This window comes from Nomascus leucogenys, chromosome 22a (assembly GCF_006542625.1).
Source record: "Nomascus leucogenys isolate Asia chromosome 22a, Asia_NLE_v1, whole genome shotgun sequence".
In the NCBI taxonomy this organism is placed as follows: domain Eukaryota; kingdom Metazoa; phylum Chordata; class Mammalia; order Primates; family Hylobatidae; genus Nomascus; species Nomascus leucogenys.
Window position 1 is genome coordinate 97,130,601 of NC_044402.1, and position 17,214 is coordinate 97,147,814.

The window sequence follows — 17,214 nt, forward strand, 5'->3', positions numbered from 1 at the left end:
CTTCCTCTAACCCTCCTGCTGCCCCTTGATCTTCCTGTCCCCTATCTTGTGAGGCTTATGGAGGGGTGAGCATGATAGGGGTCCCAGGGCTTTTCCCTGGGCAGGGGCTTTTTACTAAGCTTTCTTCTTCGAGGGGGAACAAGGGGGCTAATTCCTTAATCCAGCAGAGAGTGTAACCTATCTCTCTAATTCACATAGAGAATTAAAGCTTGGCACACCCAATCCTCGTCTGAGCCAAACTTAGGCCAAAAGACCAAAGGCTTACAAATCGGGTCTTTGGGCCAGATAAAACAGCAATACTCTAAATGTTTTGCTTTTCCTTGTCTCTGGTTCAAGGGTTGTTCCTCCAAACCTGCAACATTCTCCCCAAAGGACTATCTGGGGGAATGTCAGAAGGAGTCTCTTTGGCTCCCTCTTCCCTTTGTCCCCTAGGCCTAGAATTTCTGTCTCCCATTTTCGGCCAGTCTCTGTGTCTGAGTTTTTCCCTGTGTACTCCGCCCCCCTTACTGGAGGTTTCTTGCATACTCCAGAACCTTCGAAAAGGCCCAACCACCAAGGCAGTACTCTACTCATAGTCCAATTTTCCTACCTTGGCTCATGCATGAGGTGGCCTGGTTGCCACGGTGCCTGCTTTTCTCCCTGTGTCACCTCTGCTGCCTCCTGAATAACAGTCTCAGATTTGTCTATGGCTTCTGTGGGGAGCCAGGACGCCCGGACAGAGTGGGCCACCTGAATCAGGTGGGACATATCTCCTCTCTTGGCTGGAATCTCACTCCATGCAGGCACAGAGACCCCGGATGGGCCCCCAGGTTGTGAGAGACATGCTCACCTGTCCAAACCCAAAGAATGGACTTAGAGGCACGAAGAACAGCGAAAGTGAGACTTTTAATAATGGTCTTGCAAGATTGGGTGTCTGATGGGCAGGCACACCTGGGGCAGTCACAACAGATAATTTATCTCCTAGCACACAAGTCCCTCTCCCAGTTCCTCACTGGTGGAGTACTATGGGGTTACAATCTTCCCAGACATCGCCTGAATTTCATTATCCCCCTTATAAGGTTATACCCCATCCCCTTCCCCACTTAAGTTTTGATTTCCCAATAACAAAACTTTCTTCCCTTTTATGGGCTGACCCCTCCTGTACATTCTGTTCACTTATCGTGGCCTTTTGGTGCATAAGCCATGTGGTTTGTTACATTTGCAGGCTGGCTGCCAGTACTTAGATTTATCATGCCTTGAAAATGGACCATTTAAAATTTTTTTCTCACATCAGGAATATATCAAGTTAGCATAAGAATTGTGAAAAGCACCGGGCGCAGTGGCTCACGCCTGTAATCCCAGCACTCTGGGAGGCCGAGGCAGGGGGATCACAAGGTCAGGAGATCGAGACCATCCTGGCTAACACAGTGAAACCCTGTCTCTACTAAAAAAAAAAAATACAAAAAATTAGCTGGGCGTGGTGGCGGGCGCCTGTAGTCCCAGCTACTCGGGAGGCTGAGGCAGGAGAATGGCGTGAACCCAGGAGGTGGAGCTTGCAGTGAGCCGAGATTGCGCCACTGCACTCCAGCACTCCAGCCTGGGAGACAGAGCCAGACACCGTCTCCAAAAAAAAAAAAAAAGAAATGTGAAAAGCATAGTCTCTGGGAGAAAAATATCTACAATTCTTTAAAACAGAATGTGAACCATGAAATGTCCATACAAATGCTTGTGGAAAACTACAAAATACAAAGTAGGAAAATACAAGAATTTGTCTTGCTTCAATGTTTACCTGTGATGTGTCACGTCCCAGGCTTACGCATTCTAATTTCTGAAATGCTAGATATGTAAATAAATCCTTTTTTTTGAGAAGGTGTCTCGCTCTGTTGCCCAGGCTGGAATGCAGTGGCATGATCTTGGCTCGCTGCAAGCTCTGCCTCCCGGGTTCATGCCATTATCTCGCCTCAGCCTCGTGAGTAGCTGGGACTACAAGCACCCGCCACCACGCTGGCTAATTTTTTTTATTTTTTTATTTTTAGTAGAGATGGGGTTTCACCATGTTAACCAGGATGGTCTCGATCTCCTGACCTCGTGATCTGCCCGCCTTGGCCTCCCAAAGTGTTGGGATTACAGGCATGAGCCACCATGCCCAGCCAATAAATCCTTTTTAAAGAGTTTTTACCAAGATGGTATTGTAGAGAGTATGTTAATTGGTAAGCAATCTTTTTACCACATGTGCGTATTCAACCAAATTTATTTTTGAACATTCAGAACACCAGATTATCACAGATTAAAAAGAAAGCACCAAAAATTACTACACATTAATACCTGAGCAGAGACTGAAGGCAGATATTCATCTATTAAACTTACACCATAATGCTGAAACACAGGTAAAAACATTCACAACACTCTACAGAATATAGTAAGTAGTACTTTTTGTGAATTACAATCACATAAATGTAATAATTTTAATTATACCATATAAAAATACACACGAAATTACACATAAATGTATTTAATATACTATCCATTGTACAAAGTACTGGAGATCATGCATGTTTAAATGGAAAGATCTGCAAGGTGACAATCATTTTTTATTATATACTACAGGACAGGTTCCTCTGCACTTGTTAAGTGTTGTTGTTATGCACTGTACTTTCTGGATGGATGAGAAAAAATTATCAATTTGCAAACAAATGATTACTGAGTCTATCTCAGCATAACACATAGGTTGTCCTCTATAAATTTTTTAACTATAGTATAAAAATTGATGCAAGTTGAGAGCCATTTATTTTATTACATACCCTTGCTCAAACTACTTTCATGTCAATAAGATCATGTTTTAAGGAAAGACATTTTCTTTGTATGTGTTTTTAGAGAAATCTATATTTTTGTCTGGCGAGTAGGTAGTGGAGGTAAAATGGGAAAACAATGTGTTGAGTTTACGTTCAAAATTGAAACTGAAAAATATACAACTGTGAGTACACAGAAATGTGGGCATCTTTTATCAGAGACCATGATTATCCTGTGAATAAAATAATTTGGACTTTAATATAAATTATATCCATTATTTTAAATAAGCACAGTAAAAATGCAAGTCTACATTTTTTTAGAAAATGAAGCCCGTTTTCTCTTGAAACCTTGAAAATATATAGGAAGAAAAAAGAGAAGGAAAAATGAGGGGAAATAATGTTTTAAAATATACTACATGAATCTGAGTTTATTAATTATTAAAAATCATTATTGTGTAAATTAACCTTTTGATATATACAAGCCTCAATAATTTGAGAAAGAATGAGCACAAGTCGAAGAATTCATGTCTTTGATAGATTACTCATTAATAAGACAAAAAATTACATTTGAAGATTAGTTTTCCCAAGTGTGGTAAGTTCAGAACAACAATGCCACCACCTTCTCCTAGAATATTTTTTCAGAAACCTTAGCCAAACTTAATTTTCTACATCTATGTAGCATGAGTCTACTTTAATTCAAAATGAGAACTCTGAAAATTAAGGGAGGCCTCTAGAGCAATAGTTCTGGAAATATTAAAGGAAATACCAGTCAACTTTTATTTTAAACTTTTATTTCACCAACCTCAAAGACAAGGATTTGGGGCCAATTTGAGAGGACCACCCATAATAAAATGTACAGTTATAAAATTGCAGGGCACTCTTTTATCATCTTAAGGCACACTCTGTTTTATCCCAAATGACTATAAGTTCAAGGTCACAGTGATGATATATATTCAATTTTGGTCTGGTTTCTCATGGGTATGTTGTTATATTTATAGCCAGTCATAAGTTTAAGAAACTATAATATAATCACTTCAAAATAATATATTAAGTCATTTTTATATTTTTAAAAATGGTAACATAATTTCCTAATTTATATACAGTATAAATTGGGAGTTTTTTTTCCACTCCACAGTAGAGGAAGGGAAGGTTATTTCTACCACTATTCCAACAAATACATATTCGATTATGTAGAAAGCATGATTATGTTAAATACAGGCATCTCCTACTTAGAATGCAATTATTCAACACAAAAGATGAACTCATTTCAAAGAACAATGTAAACTGAATTTAGGCCTTGTACACCCTCTTTTTACTAATAACACCTATGGTCCCCATTAGAATAAACTGTCACTAAATCAAGGCCAAAGATTTTGATACTTGGCTTTCTGTCCTGCCTCCTTACTTCCAAGGCTATTTATGCAAACTGCATCAACATTACTGGGCAGAGAAATAGTAATATTAAATTATGGGGAAAACTATAATATGAGGAACTGAAATTTCCTTAGAATTTTTATGGGGAGAAATTGAAGCATTTAATGCAGATAAAAAATAATTTCTGAGCCTATCATATTTTCTACTTTTCTTCCATGAGAACAACATATTAATGTTAACATTTTAGTATTAACATCTTGTTTTATAATATTTTCCTTTAAGATACGCATGTTAAAAGGTTGTACTATGTTAGGTTCCAGTGGACAAGTTCCCCTGTGAAACGTGACTATATAAAGAGACTAAATGGAAATACATAAAAAACAAAAGAAATTCCAGTCAACTTTCAACTACATAAATGAGACACCTGTACTAAAATGGCTTGTACAACAATGTACATCAAAAAATAAATCTGAAGCAAGATTACTTCAAATAATTATTTCGACTAATTGCTGAAAGATCATTAGTAGGCAAAGTTTTACCCAATAAAATCAGAAAAGATTCAAGCAATCACACAAAATAGAACACACTAGGCTACAAATCTTGAATATTTTCAAAGAAAAATTAGGGTATGAAATATAAGTTTTCATGGTTTAAACATTTATTGTAAGTCCTAGATGAAACATACTGAAAAGATTATTTTTGCTTTAATCCCAATATGCTAAGAAAAGTTCATTGGCACAAATATCCAGAGGTATTTTACAGTTTCATTTACCTTTGGTGGCAAAGAGTATTTTGCTAACCGTATGGATACAGTCATATAGTTTCCAATGCACAGCTTTATGCTAAAGAGTATTCAAATGTGTCTCTTTTTTTGCTAAAAAAGGGATGTAAAAAGTCCAATATGAAACAGAACAAGTGCAACATGAAATACAAAATATGCCTATCACATAGGCTTTTGAACAGTTAATAGTTCTACGTGTTATCTATAAACATTTTTTACTAGTAACATCACTATTGTATAAATATTAAAAACCAAAATGACATTAAAAAATAGCATATGAACTTTACAAAAATGGCTACTTTTAGACTTCCTAAACTAAAATCAGAATTCAAATATGCAAACAAATCTACACTAATCAAAACACACCAGCAGATACAGTTTTTCATAAGTGTTCAAAGTTACAATGTACAGAATGAGTACAGACAGATTCTGACTCATATATCAAGTCCTACACAAAGTCTTCAGAAATTAACTGATTAATTGGTATGTCAAAACACAGATTGTTTTTGGCAGCATAACATGCCAAACACTTTCAGAAAGTACTGTACTTTATTTAAAAGTTATCAACCGTAGACAATTAAGACAGCTTAGAATATCACCTTTTGAAGGACATGTTATGAATTTACACTGTTAATGGAAAAACAGCTTGATTATTCTCACAATTTCCAAATTTTATTCTGTTGTCAAAACTATTAACAGATAATAAATTCATATAAGTTCTTCTGTACTCAATGCAATTTATCAAAAAATGTGAATTCTTGAGCATTTGCAGTACACATATTTGGATTTGGATTACTGACCTGACTTTTCTTTCCTATTATTCTTATTAAAAGTAAAGAATGGGAGTACCTTCACAGCTTTCCTACTTCCTCAGGCTATTAAACATATTGTGAAAGAATGCATGAGTAGTGGGTAAACATAAAAGTTCATTACAGAATTTAAAACATTCTTAGTTCAAAAAAAAACTGGGATAAAATTTTGGCTCCTAATCAACTTACTATGCTGTAAAAGTGCCTTCTACATTTACTTTACTAGGAAAGAAAGTTTTCTGGCAGGGTGTAATTTTATAATACAAACATATTACTGCTTTCTTATCCTGGCAAATGTCATGCACTCCAAATGAATTTTCCCCAGTAAATTTTACAAAGTATCTTGTTTCCTGTGATATACAAGTTCACAAATCCTACACAATGAGAAAACAAAAAGCAATCATGAAAGACAATCAATAAATGCCTAGTCATAGAAGGTCCCAACGCATTTTCATTTTTCCCAAATGATTAATAATAACTAGTTACTAAAACTTCAAATACAGCACTGTAAAGTTTCACACTGAACCTAATAATAATGCAAGACATTATGCTAATATGGACCTAACACCTAAAATGAAAGTGTGGGTCAACTGATTTATCTGGGGGTTCAGAAATCAACAGCCCTAGTTTAATTCATAGTTTTGTGTGTCCTCCATTTCCCAGAGCTTTCAAGAACTAAACTGAAAACTGAATTTTACCATCTTTTATTTCCCTTGGCCATAAAGGATGCTAATAAACAGCAAGATGAAATGAATGCACTGTACTAGATGTGAGAAATCTGAAGAATTAAGAAAAGTATAGGAACTAGGCCAGGCGGTCATGCCTGAAATCTCACTACTTTGGGAGGCTGAGGTGGGAGGATCGCTTGAAACCAGGAGTTCGAGATCAGCTTGGGAAACAAATTGAAACCTTGTCTCTATAAAAAAATTAAAAAGTCAGGAACAGTGGCATGTACCTGTAGTCTCACCTGCTCTGGGAGGCTGAGATGGGAGGATCACATGAGCCAAAGAGTTCAAGGCTGCAGTGAGCTATGACTGCCCCATTGGACTCCAGCCTGGGTGACAGAATGAGACTCTGTTTCTAAAGAAAAAACATATAGGAACTAAATAATGAACAAAACAAATAATCCACCTCATGTAAGTTTGTGTGTATTGTGGAAATGTGTAGTATCACATGAGTGACAAGACAACCAACAACAAACACTTACTATGCCTATTACAGTTATTTCTTCTTTTTTCCTTACTATATAATCATGTAGATAGTAGTATAGTTCACTCAAGAAGGGGTATTCCATTATATAGATCTGAATTTGTCTAGCCAAAATATGAAAACATAAAGATTAATCAACACATGATCAATATATATTGAAGAGACTCAAAATCAATGTTAACCAGGCACAAATGGCTTTTCTAGAGTCACGACTTTAAATGTTTTCATTCTGGTGATAACCAAGAAAAAAAAAAAAAGGGTTAGCAGAACCTGTTTAATTGCTGGCATAAAAAAGATCCAGGAAAAAAAATAGTGTTAGCAATCTCTACCTATTATCAGTTCCAAATTACAATCAGTAGTAACTCCAAGGAGGCTTTAGAAATACTAAATGTACCCAGTGTTTTTCTCTGTACAGACTATATTTTATCTGGTTATCAACAATAAGGTCTAGGAGTTAAGCAAAAAACTTACTCATAACTCAACAATTGCTAAATTAGAAGGCGTAACAGTTGCTGTAAAAGTTGAGCTCAGAAATTTCCTGAATTAGATAATCTATAACTGCCAATAAATAATTTCATTTTTGTTAACATTGCTAATAGGGCAGTGCTGTTTAACCAGCCAATAATATAGACTGTGGGCATGATGGAAACTGTGTAATTTAAAGGCAAAGGACTTTCCTTTTCTCAAGTGACAGAAACATCCATTTTGCTAATCTTCAAAGAGCCTACCTTCACATCTCTGGTAGCCAGTTGGGTTTAAAGTGCATCAAGACTCAATGAAGACCCTGTCAAAATGTAAGTGTACACATATGTGTCTGTATATATACATATATAATGGCTAAAGACTCAACCTACTATTGATTATAAAATGTTTAATTAGAATCATTTTTGTAGTCCTTAAAATGAAATTTTTTTGGCATAAATAAGACTTTAGGACTTGGTGATAACTACATTTCCATGAAAATATTTCAGTGAGAATTAGTGTACCTAGTCTGCTGCTTTAAAAAGTAAATGTACGGCTGGGCGTGGTGGCTCACGCCTGTAATCCCAGCACTTTGGGGAGGCAGAGGTGGGCAAATCACGAGGTCAGGAGTTTGAGACCAGGCTAGCCAAGATGGTGAAACCCCGTCTCTACTAAAAATACAAAAATTAGCCAGGTGTGGTGGCGGGTGCCTGTAGTCCCAGCTACTCGGGAGGCTGAGGCAGGGGCATCACTTGCACTTGGGAGGTGGAGGTTGCAGTGAGCTGAAATTGCGCCACTGCACTCCAGCCTGGTGACAGCGTGAGACTCTGTCTCAAAAACAAACAAACAAACAAACAAAAGGCAAATGTACTACTCACAAATGAGAAATTGAAGCTTGTTACATTCATGAACAGTACTAACTAAACAAAGAGGTTTTAGAATACATAAACAATATTTATAGCTATCAATAGAAGATCCAAATTAATGAATTTTCTAAAGTTCTTTCTGTATATGGAACTAAGTCCAAATTCAGAAATAGTTTAAGGACACATGTAATCTGTAACTTGAGATACACTTAAATATCAGGTGACAGAATAAAAGATGCAATGTGTATCAAAGTTGTTTATAAGTATAGTTAAACATAGGGAGATGTGTCCCTATTTAAATATATATGTGGTATGCCATGGGACAAGTATACAATCTAATAAATTATCTCTCTTTCCTCTCCAGCTGAAACATATAGCACTTTGTATTTTACCCCTTCTGCTACTTCTCTCAAACAAACAAGCACCTGTCTGCCATATCCCCACCATGAGTTTATCATTTCCCTTTAATGTTCTCAGTAAGTGAAAATATGAATACTGAAAAACACGCTCAAAGCTAGAAAAGACAACAATGAGATCAAACAAACTTAAAACCCTCAGAGGTGAGAGCAAGACCGCCTTCAACTGAGGCCAAAAGAGCCAGGACCTGAGGAAGAACTGAGAAGAGAAGTTAGGTGACTCTCTACAGGCAGTAAGTAGAAGTAACCGTCCACAGGCAGTAACAGCTGAGAGGCTGTAATGGAATCCAGATGCAATGGCAGATAAAATGAAACTGGTGCTCGAGGACATCCCTGGGTACTAACAAGGATACATGTTCACAAGTGCAATGGTGGAATCACTGGAAATTTACATGAGAGGCTTTGTGGAATCACTAAAACTTTAGTTAAGAGGATTTGGGTATTTATAGTCTACACATCTAGAAGAACTCTATAAGCTGGGTATGTCTCAGCCTGAGTTTACGCTATCCTAAGGCAAAGAGTATACTCTTCTGCCTTGCCGATTACCTTCTTCCTACTCTTGTAGCTAAAAGTGAAGTAAATTCTGAAATGAAATAAAATGTTACTCTCTTGTTTGTCAAACAGTAATCCCAGAAGTCACCTAGGCAAATCAAGATTCCACTGTTAAACCTAGTGGCTAATGTCTCCAATTTATTCAGGCGTACTGTTTATACTCATGCTATTAATGGGTTAACAGTTGTCTACTGATATTCCATTAATAGTATAATATTATACATCAAATGTGATGTTACCTTGATCATGTTGTTGTTGTTGTTTTTTCCCACAGCAGAAAAAATGGTACAAACCTAGAGTTTCCAACCACTGGAATTTAGTTATTTTAACAATCCATTATGACCTTAGGCACTTTTGGCAACCATGGTGCAATGAATTGAACCCAATGATATAAACTAAACAACTGAACTGCTCCAATACCAGGAAGCAAATAGCTATGAGCATTTTTTCTTTACATTTAACAACAGACCTCTTTAATAGTCTCCTGATGTTCACCGAGAATATATAATAAGATTCATATTTGAAAAATAGCAAGAAAAATTGTTTAAGTTTGAATCATGTTTCCACTCATCAATCTTGCATTGGTTACCAAGAAAACATGTCTCCTTACCATTCAAAGCTCTATTTTCATAGATGTAAGAAGACAAGATCCACTTCGTTCATGGTGGCTGCCAAAAACTAACCAAAGACTTTCTGTGGCTATTTAACCTTTGAGAAACCGAACAGCTGTAAATTTCATCAGTTATTTAAAGACTTATTTCTTAATAGGTAAACTATAGCAAATTCAAAATAACCTACTTTTGTGAAAAAAGTTTTGATGAAATGAGCAGAATGCTTGCAGTGAGATTACAAACAATGCTGCATCTACTAAATCTCTTATATCAGACTTCTCGTGTGGTTGATAAAACAGACTATTTGACATGCACAGGAGTCCTCAACGATAGTGATCACCATATATCCCTTCATGAATTTTTCAAAAATGATTAGTACATGGATTCCACACCACAAAACAAAACCATGCTTCAACTACTTCCCTCAAACATTACAAAACTAATGTCCTATTTTCAATATTGTAAAAATAGACTTGTCTTCTCCAAAGGATCTTGCTGTCCATACTGATGGATCTGTGTGTTCCCTCTTATCACTGGCCCTAAACACATAAATTATCTTCGTCATTCCTTAAGTCCAATCTTACATAAAGTTGCATAATGCATGGAGTAAAAGAGGAATGAAGACAAAGCATGGAACCCTATATAAATGTGCTGACCCAAAAGCAATCACACCAACAGCCAGAGGAAGTGGAAATTGTGAAGTAGTCTTCAACAATTTACTGTAAAGAGACAGAGAAATATACATTACTTATGTGAACTACATTGTGAGCCGAAATTATATCAATCTTTTATACAGTTTTGGAAAGATAAATATTCTAAGTGAATTTAAATGAATTTTTATTGTTATGAATCTACCTATTCATAATTTTTTTTTTTTTTTTTTGAGACGGAGTCTCGCTTTGTCCCCCAGGCTGGAGTGCAGTGGCACGATCTCAGCTCACTGCAAGCTCCGCCTCCTGGGTTCACGCCATTCTCCTGCCTCAGCCTCCCGAGTAGCTGGGACTACAGGTGCCCACCACCACGCCCAGCTAATTTTTTTGTATTTTTAGTAGAGACGGGGTTTCACTGTGTTAGCCAGGATGGTCTCGATCTCCTGACCTCGTGATCCACCCGCCTCAGCCTCCAAAAGTGCTGGGATTATAGGCGTGAGCCACCGCGCCCGGCCTCCCTATTCATAATTTTTAAAAAGATCAATACAAGCCATATTTGGCTAGAAAAGAAAAATATTTCTATTTTAAAAATAGCCAGTTTTATTTAGTCTTTCTAATTTTAAAAACAGAAAAATACTAGTTGGACTTTTACTCAAGTAATTCCACTTCTAGAAATTTATCTTAACAAAAATAATCAATAATGTTCAATAAGACATAGCTACAGAAATGTTTATTTTAACCCTACTTATAAAAAAAAAAACAACCAAAGAACCATCTTACATTCCCAAAACAAGGAGTATAAAGAGAAAAATTCTATCAGAAAAGATGATTACCTTTTTACTCTGAAAATAGAGAAACTGAGAATAAGAGGGGTTAAGAAATCTAACTAAAGACAGAGCTATTAAATGGCAGAACCAGGATTTAAACTCCAGGTTGGCCTGATTCTAAAATATCTGCAAATGTCTGGCAGAATCAACTGAAAAGACTCCCAGAGCAAACAACAAGTGAATGAAAAATCAGGTTTTATTACGGAAAATTTGAAACTACAAAAGTAGACTAACAGTATAACGAACCCTCATGCAAGCATTACTCAGCCTCAAAAATTATCAAATCATGGCCAATTTTATCTCACCGATATCTCCATCCACTTCTCTTGTTTGCTTTTTGGGAAGCAAATCTTAGATCATGTCTTTATAGGGTTAACTTCATAAAGAAAAAAAATACTGCATTATATTCTATCAAATGAAACCTATAATTAGTAATCCCAGCACTTTGGGAGGCCAAGGCGGGCGGATCACGAGGTCAGGAGATCGAGACCACGGTGAAACCCTGTCTCTACTAAAAATACAAAAAATTAGCCGGGCGTGGTGGCGGGCGCCTGTGGTCCCAGCTACTCGGAGAGGCTGAGGCAGGAGAATGGCGTGAACCCGGGAGGTGGAGCTTGCAGTGAGCCGAGATTGCGCCACTGCACTCCAGCCTGGGCGACAGAGCGAGACTCCGTCTCAAAAAAAAAAAAAAAAAAAAAAAAGAAAACAAGTATACTTGCATATAAACCATAATACTGTTATGGCTTTACTTTTAGGAATATTTAAATTAATTAGAAATAAAGAGTATGCTTTAGATATAAAGGGGGAAAAAGCCCAAGAACAGATATGAGAAAAAGAAAGATGAAACTACTGTACCTTGATTTTATTGAAACTGTGTAAGTATTTCCAAGAATTGCCATAGTCGGAATAAGGATAAATGCCAAAGGTTTACATGGATCAGGATTAAGTTTAAAATAATACCTATAATATTAAAAAAAAAAAACCCACAAATCAACAATGACCTGATCATTTTAAATTTTCAGAATCAATAGGATAAATATTGTTAAAGACATTCCAGTAGCAATATGGATATAAGAGAGCTCTAAACAGTTCATGAAATATCTGATAAATAATTTTTGCTCTATATCATCTTTGTATCCAAGGTTTTAGAAAGAGAATTATGATCAGAAACTACTAAAGGAAATGAAAATAATCAGTATGAAAGCACTTTCTTTTTATAAGCAGTATATGTTTAAAACGGCATAAAGTTTAAAAAAACAAATTACTTAAAATACATGAGTGCTACTCTATAACAAAAAAGATAAAATGAAGGTTCATAAAGTTAATTGTCCCTTATCTTTTAAAAAATCCAATTCATTTCTTGCATTTACTGACAGTAAAATGTCTATAGCCTTTCAGAATCAAAAATTTGTGCTCCTCAAATAATTCTGACAGCAAATCTGTGAACAAACATCTGGATATTGACTAAAATAAGAAACAGATATAAAAGAAGGATATTAAAATCTAGCAACCTTTGATTTAATTTGAACTTATTTTGGTTCTGCCAACTTAAAAAACTTCCCAGTATTTAGTTACTTGAAAGTTTTATATCATTTTTGAAAACTACATTGAATAGGGGTTCAACTACTACTTGGATGAAGTGGCCTTTTATTTAGTAATTGACCAATGAATAAAAATACAATGCACCCTTTTGGGCTGATTTTTTGAAAAGTTTATGTTCCCGAAGTTTATATACACACAGTAAGGGAGAAAATGTGAATGTATTAAAAATAAATTGCTCGAACCCGGAAGGCAGAAGTTGCAGTGAGCTGAGATCGTGCAACTGCACTCCAGCCTGGGCGACAAAGCAAGACTCCATCTCAAAAAATTAAAAATAAATAAATAAATAAATTTCAGGTAATGTATAGCTTCCTGTTCCTGAGGAATTTTCATTAACCATTAGGATTCTAGCAAGTCTCTACTTAGGGATATTTATTGTTTGAACCACATAAACAATAATTATATAAATAAAACGCACCTAAGATTCTTTAGCCAATAAATTAGAGAAGGCATGCTGAGTAATACAATCCATGTTAGTAAGTTAATTACAGTACTGTGCATGCGAAGGCTATCTTCAGCATCGTTAGCAGATAAACGAAGATGGTGTATTGAGGAGTCTTTATGATGATTGGATTTCTTTTCACTTCTTCTAGAGTGTTTGGGATTCTATAAAACAATAAAGTAAAAATATCAAGACAGTAACTAAACAAAAATATATTACTTTATTTAGAATCATACTCATTACTTATTAGCTAAATAAGTACATCTTTCCATTACCAAACTGACATAAAATCCTGAAATTACTTTGCTTAAAAATACTTTAAAATAGTTACAAAACCTTTATTCTTTTGACTTGCTAGTTCTACTGCTGAGAATATATCCAAGTAATTACTCAAAATAAAATTTAATAGATAATAAACTTTTAAAAAATGACATAGGTACTGACAAAAGATGAACTTGTAAGTCTTTTAAAATATTCATTAGGTTCACTTTACTTAAATTCATAATACTGTATCTTTTAAGCACTATGAAATCCTAACCTTAAAAAAAAAAAACTCATATTTCCCCATGTTCTTTCATTTTAAATTTATGTAGAGGTTTGAAAATAAAACTTACCACAGGCTGGCTATTCTTAAAAGTTGTTAAGCTGGCTTGCAGATGAACAACCTAAGAAAAATAAATTGCTGTTTAATTTTACTTTTATTTTGAAACAAAACGTATAAGCCTTTTGGTATTAAAAATGAGAAGCACTGTAATCTGAAATTTTTAAAATGTAAACCAAAAAGTCATTTAAACATTTAAAAACATTCTTATACAAAACAACAACTACACATGCTGGCTATTATGGATTAAAAAACAAGCAAACAAACAAACAAAAGCAACAAACAAATGAATAAAAAACCGGAAACAGAAACAAAACAATACAAACTTCTGGAGTATGGTGGGGCCAGGATATACCGCTATACCTTTTATAACCTGTAAAAGCCTATGTTTGAATGATGCTTTGTTATGGCAACTTAAAGTGTCTTGTAAGTCAAAGAGTTCATTACATTCAATATAGTAAAAGGATATAACACATTTCACATATTTTAAGTCTTTGAAAACCAGAACCCAATTATATACAGTGGTGAAATGTTTATAAGAACTGGAAAAAATCTTTAAATTTAATTTATTAGGGTTATTTAAGTACTTAAGAAATCTTTGCTTAGTGGGTCAGTGGTTTGAATTACCTAATTTAAAAAATACTAAAATTATTATTTATAAATCAAAGTAGCCGTAAATAATTTTTTAAGAAGCATATAAATTTCCTTTGGAAAGCTGAAAATAATATATGATACGCATGTATTTACACTTTTAAAAATTTCATTTTTAAGGAAAAAAAGAATTATCCACTCTGATGTCAACTGTCTGTTCCTAAGAATAACATGGAGAGAATACACCTGTATTACCTCCTGGATTTTTTTTTTTTTTTTTTTGCAAAGCTGTCAGCTATATCAGATGTGTTTTTCACTTCTTCAGTAAAAATATTAGCCTAATTATTTTTATTGTCATCTTCTGATCCTTCAGCAACATTTGTAACATTTTATATTATCTTAGCATGATTAATAGCTTGATCCTACTGACATCACTTTTTGTTTCGTCTCTTACCCATGTTCAAAAAGAGGTGTGAATATAAACTGCTCTAGTAAAATGTTAAAAAAAAAAAACAAAAAAACTTAACACTTGTAAAGACCAAGAAGCAAGCAGAAACAGATTATATCTTCTCCTTTCCCTTTCCTTTTTAACAACAAGAAAACCCCAACTTAGATCAATAATTTCCCTTTTCCAGTTAATTTTATGTAATTTAAATAACTAATTACATTCAAACCCGTTATGTAACAGAAGGTTACTACAGTGTTTATGAGAATTTTTGTTAACAATGCCTATGGGCATCCTACATGTGCCTAATACAAAGCTCAATCATTTTGGCTTTACTGATTTGACATACCTTAAACACATAGTAAAGGTAAGAAAGAAGTATGGCTAGTGCTCCACAAGTTGTCCAACTAACTATGATCAAGACGATTGTCAAAAAGGGCAAGTCTGGTGATATCATCTTGATATCTTTAGGAAGTTCAGAGGGTCTGGAATTACAAGAATAAAGTTTAAAATATATATTAACAAATATTTATATAGTCACATATAAGAAGAAAACAATATAGTACCCTCCCAGTCTCTCTTGCTTATATGCAAATACATAAGGTAAACAGTAAGATATTTTTTAAATAAAGGCAAGTGGTCCCAATATTTGATTTTAAGTTCTGTAATGTATTGTGATAACTCCTCTACCATTTTGATAATACTATAGCTGATACTTGTACTACAGGTGAAAAAATGTTACCAAAGATAATCATTAATTATACACTCTGTGCCATACATCTCCAGTCTTGACAGGAGGAGAAACTATGTTCTATTTCTTAAAGCCTAGAGACCACTCAGACCCTTGATGGTGTTACTATCAGAACCTCTATCTGAAGCATCTCAGAAGGGTGGAGGAAGAAGCATCACACCCACCATAATCCCCTCTGTGACAGGAAATCACATGACATGTCTGGTAAGGAGGAGTGGCAATGGGCACTAGATTGATGATTTACCAGGAAAGCCTACCAGTAACTTCAGATTCAAACTGTGTCATTGGGCCCGTAATAAAACTCTAGGCAATGTTTTTGGAGCTTTTATACATCTCATCTAATCTGATCCTAATATCTGGATTACAGTCTCTTGCCCCCTGGTTTCAATACAGAAGTCAGCATATAAAAGCAGTATTATAGGAGAAACAATCCCTCCTGGGAAAGATTCACAACCATGAAATTTAAAACTATCTGTGTAATTTGTCAAACTTTTCTTATTAACTCTTGAGCGCTAAGGTCAAAATCAAATGTAACATTTAACTTGTAATAAATGATTAGCTTCCACAGACATAACTTTGAACACTAACCCATACTTTCACTAGTTATATATTTTTCCTTAGAAAATAGTTTAGTAAAAATAATTAATTTCAGGTTCCTTATCAGAACATATATTTCTTCTTAAAGCAATAAGAAAGCTGTTAATCATTCATTCTTTACCTTTTCAAAGCTAGCCACAATGAAGAAAGAAGTCTCACAGATGCAGAAGACAGTAGGCCACTCCAGTAGGCAGTACACGTTCCAAACAGAAAGAGAATCAAGGATATCAGGGGGAAACACATACTCTGACTAGTTAAAATGACGGCATCTAATTCTGGTAACAATAATACATCCCACAATTCTTTAAACCATTTATACCTGCGGAGAAAAGAAAATATAAAAGCAAAAAACCCAACAACTGAAATTTAAGGACTTAATATTTGAGGTGTCTGACTATTCAAGAGAGTCTCTAAAGTTCCATGATACTTAATTTATAATTATACTGAAAAACAAATTTTTAATTCTTTGTATGAACAAGTCATTTATTTTCCAAGTGAGCCCACTGATCTTCGAAGATCTGCGTTTCAGTATAGCTTTACTACTCTCTGTTGATCCTAGTAGAAAGTAATATGTTCTTTTTTTTTTAGAAAGCCAAGTTAGTTGTAATGATGCAAAAAAAGATCTACATATTGATGCTTAACCAAAAATCTGAAAATGTGACTAAATTAAGAATGGAATGTTAACTAGGGTAGAGAGGTCTAAAATATACTTTTAAAAGTGATCAGAGAGGCACTGTTTCATCAATACCCTGTAACGATTTGCATTTGAATCTAGGATACTCACAGATCACGGACCATATACACCTATTTACAAACATTAAAGGCAGTCTAAGTTTAGACTGATATACATAAAGTAAATAATT

General features: G+C 34.8%; 1 protein-coding gene across 5 annotated transcripts in view; it reads right to left on the reverse strand.

Moving 5' to 3' along the window:
- Nucleotides 1–2,215: 2,215 nt before the first annotated feature.
- PGAP1 (post-GPI attachment to proteins inositol deacylase 1) overlaps nucleotides 2,216–17,214 on the reverse strand; it is an 87,792-nt gene continuing 72,793 nt past the window's right edge. For 2 of the 5 annotated variants that reach the window (XM_030803037.1, XM_030803038.1), the window contains exons 22-28: nucleotides 16,473–16,670; nucleotides 15,353–15,488; nucleotides 13,981–14,031; nucleotides 13,343–13,530; nucleotides 12,181–12,285; nucleotides 10,505–10,567; nucleotides 6,785–7,045 (exon numbers count right to left, since the gene is read on the reverse strand). In XM_030803037.1, the coding sequence (XP_030658897.1) occupies nucleotides 6,865–7,045; nucleotides 10,505–10,567; nucleotides 12,181–12,285; nucleotides 13,343–13,530; nucleotides 13,981–14,031; nucleotides 15,353–15,488; nucleotides 16,473–16,670 (922 nt within the window). In that variant the 3' untranslated portion in view covers nucleotides 6,785–6,864. Of the gene's footprint in view, nucleotides 10,568–12,180; nucleotides 12,286–13,342; nucleotides 13,531–13,980; nucleotides 14,032–15,352; nucleotides 15,489–16,472; nucleotides 16,671–17,214 lie in introns of all 5 variants that reach the window. The other 3 variants (XM_003253879.3, XM_030803039.1, XR_004027858.1) reach the window with 2 other exon arrangements.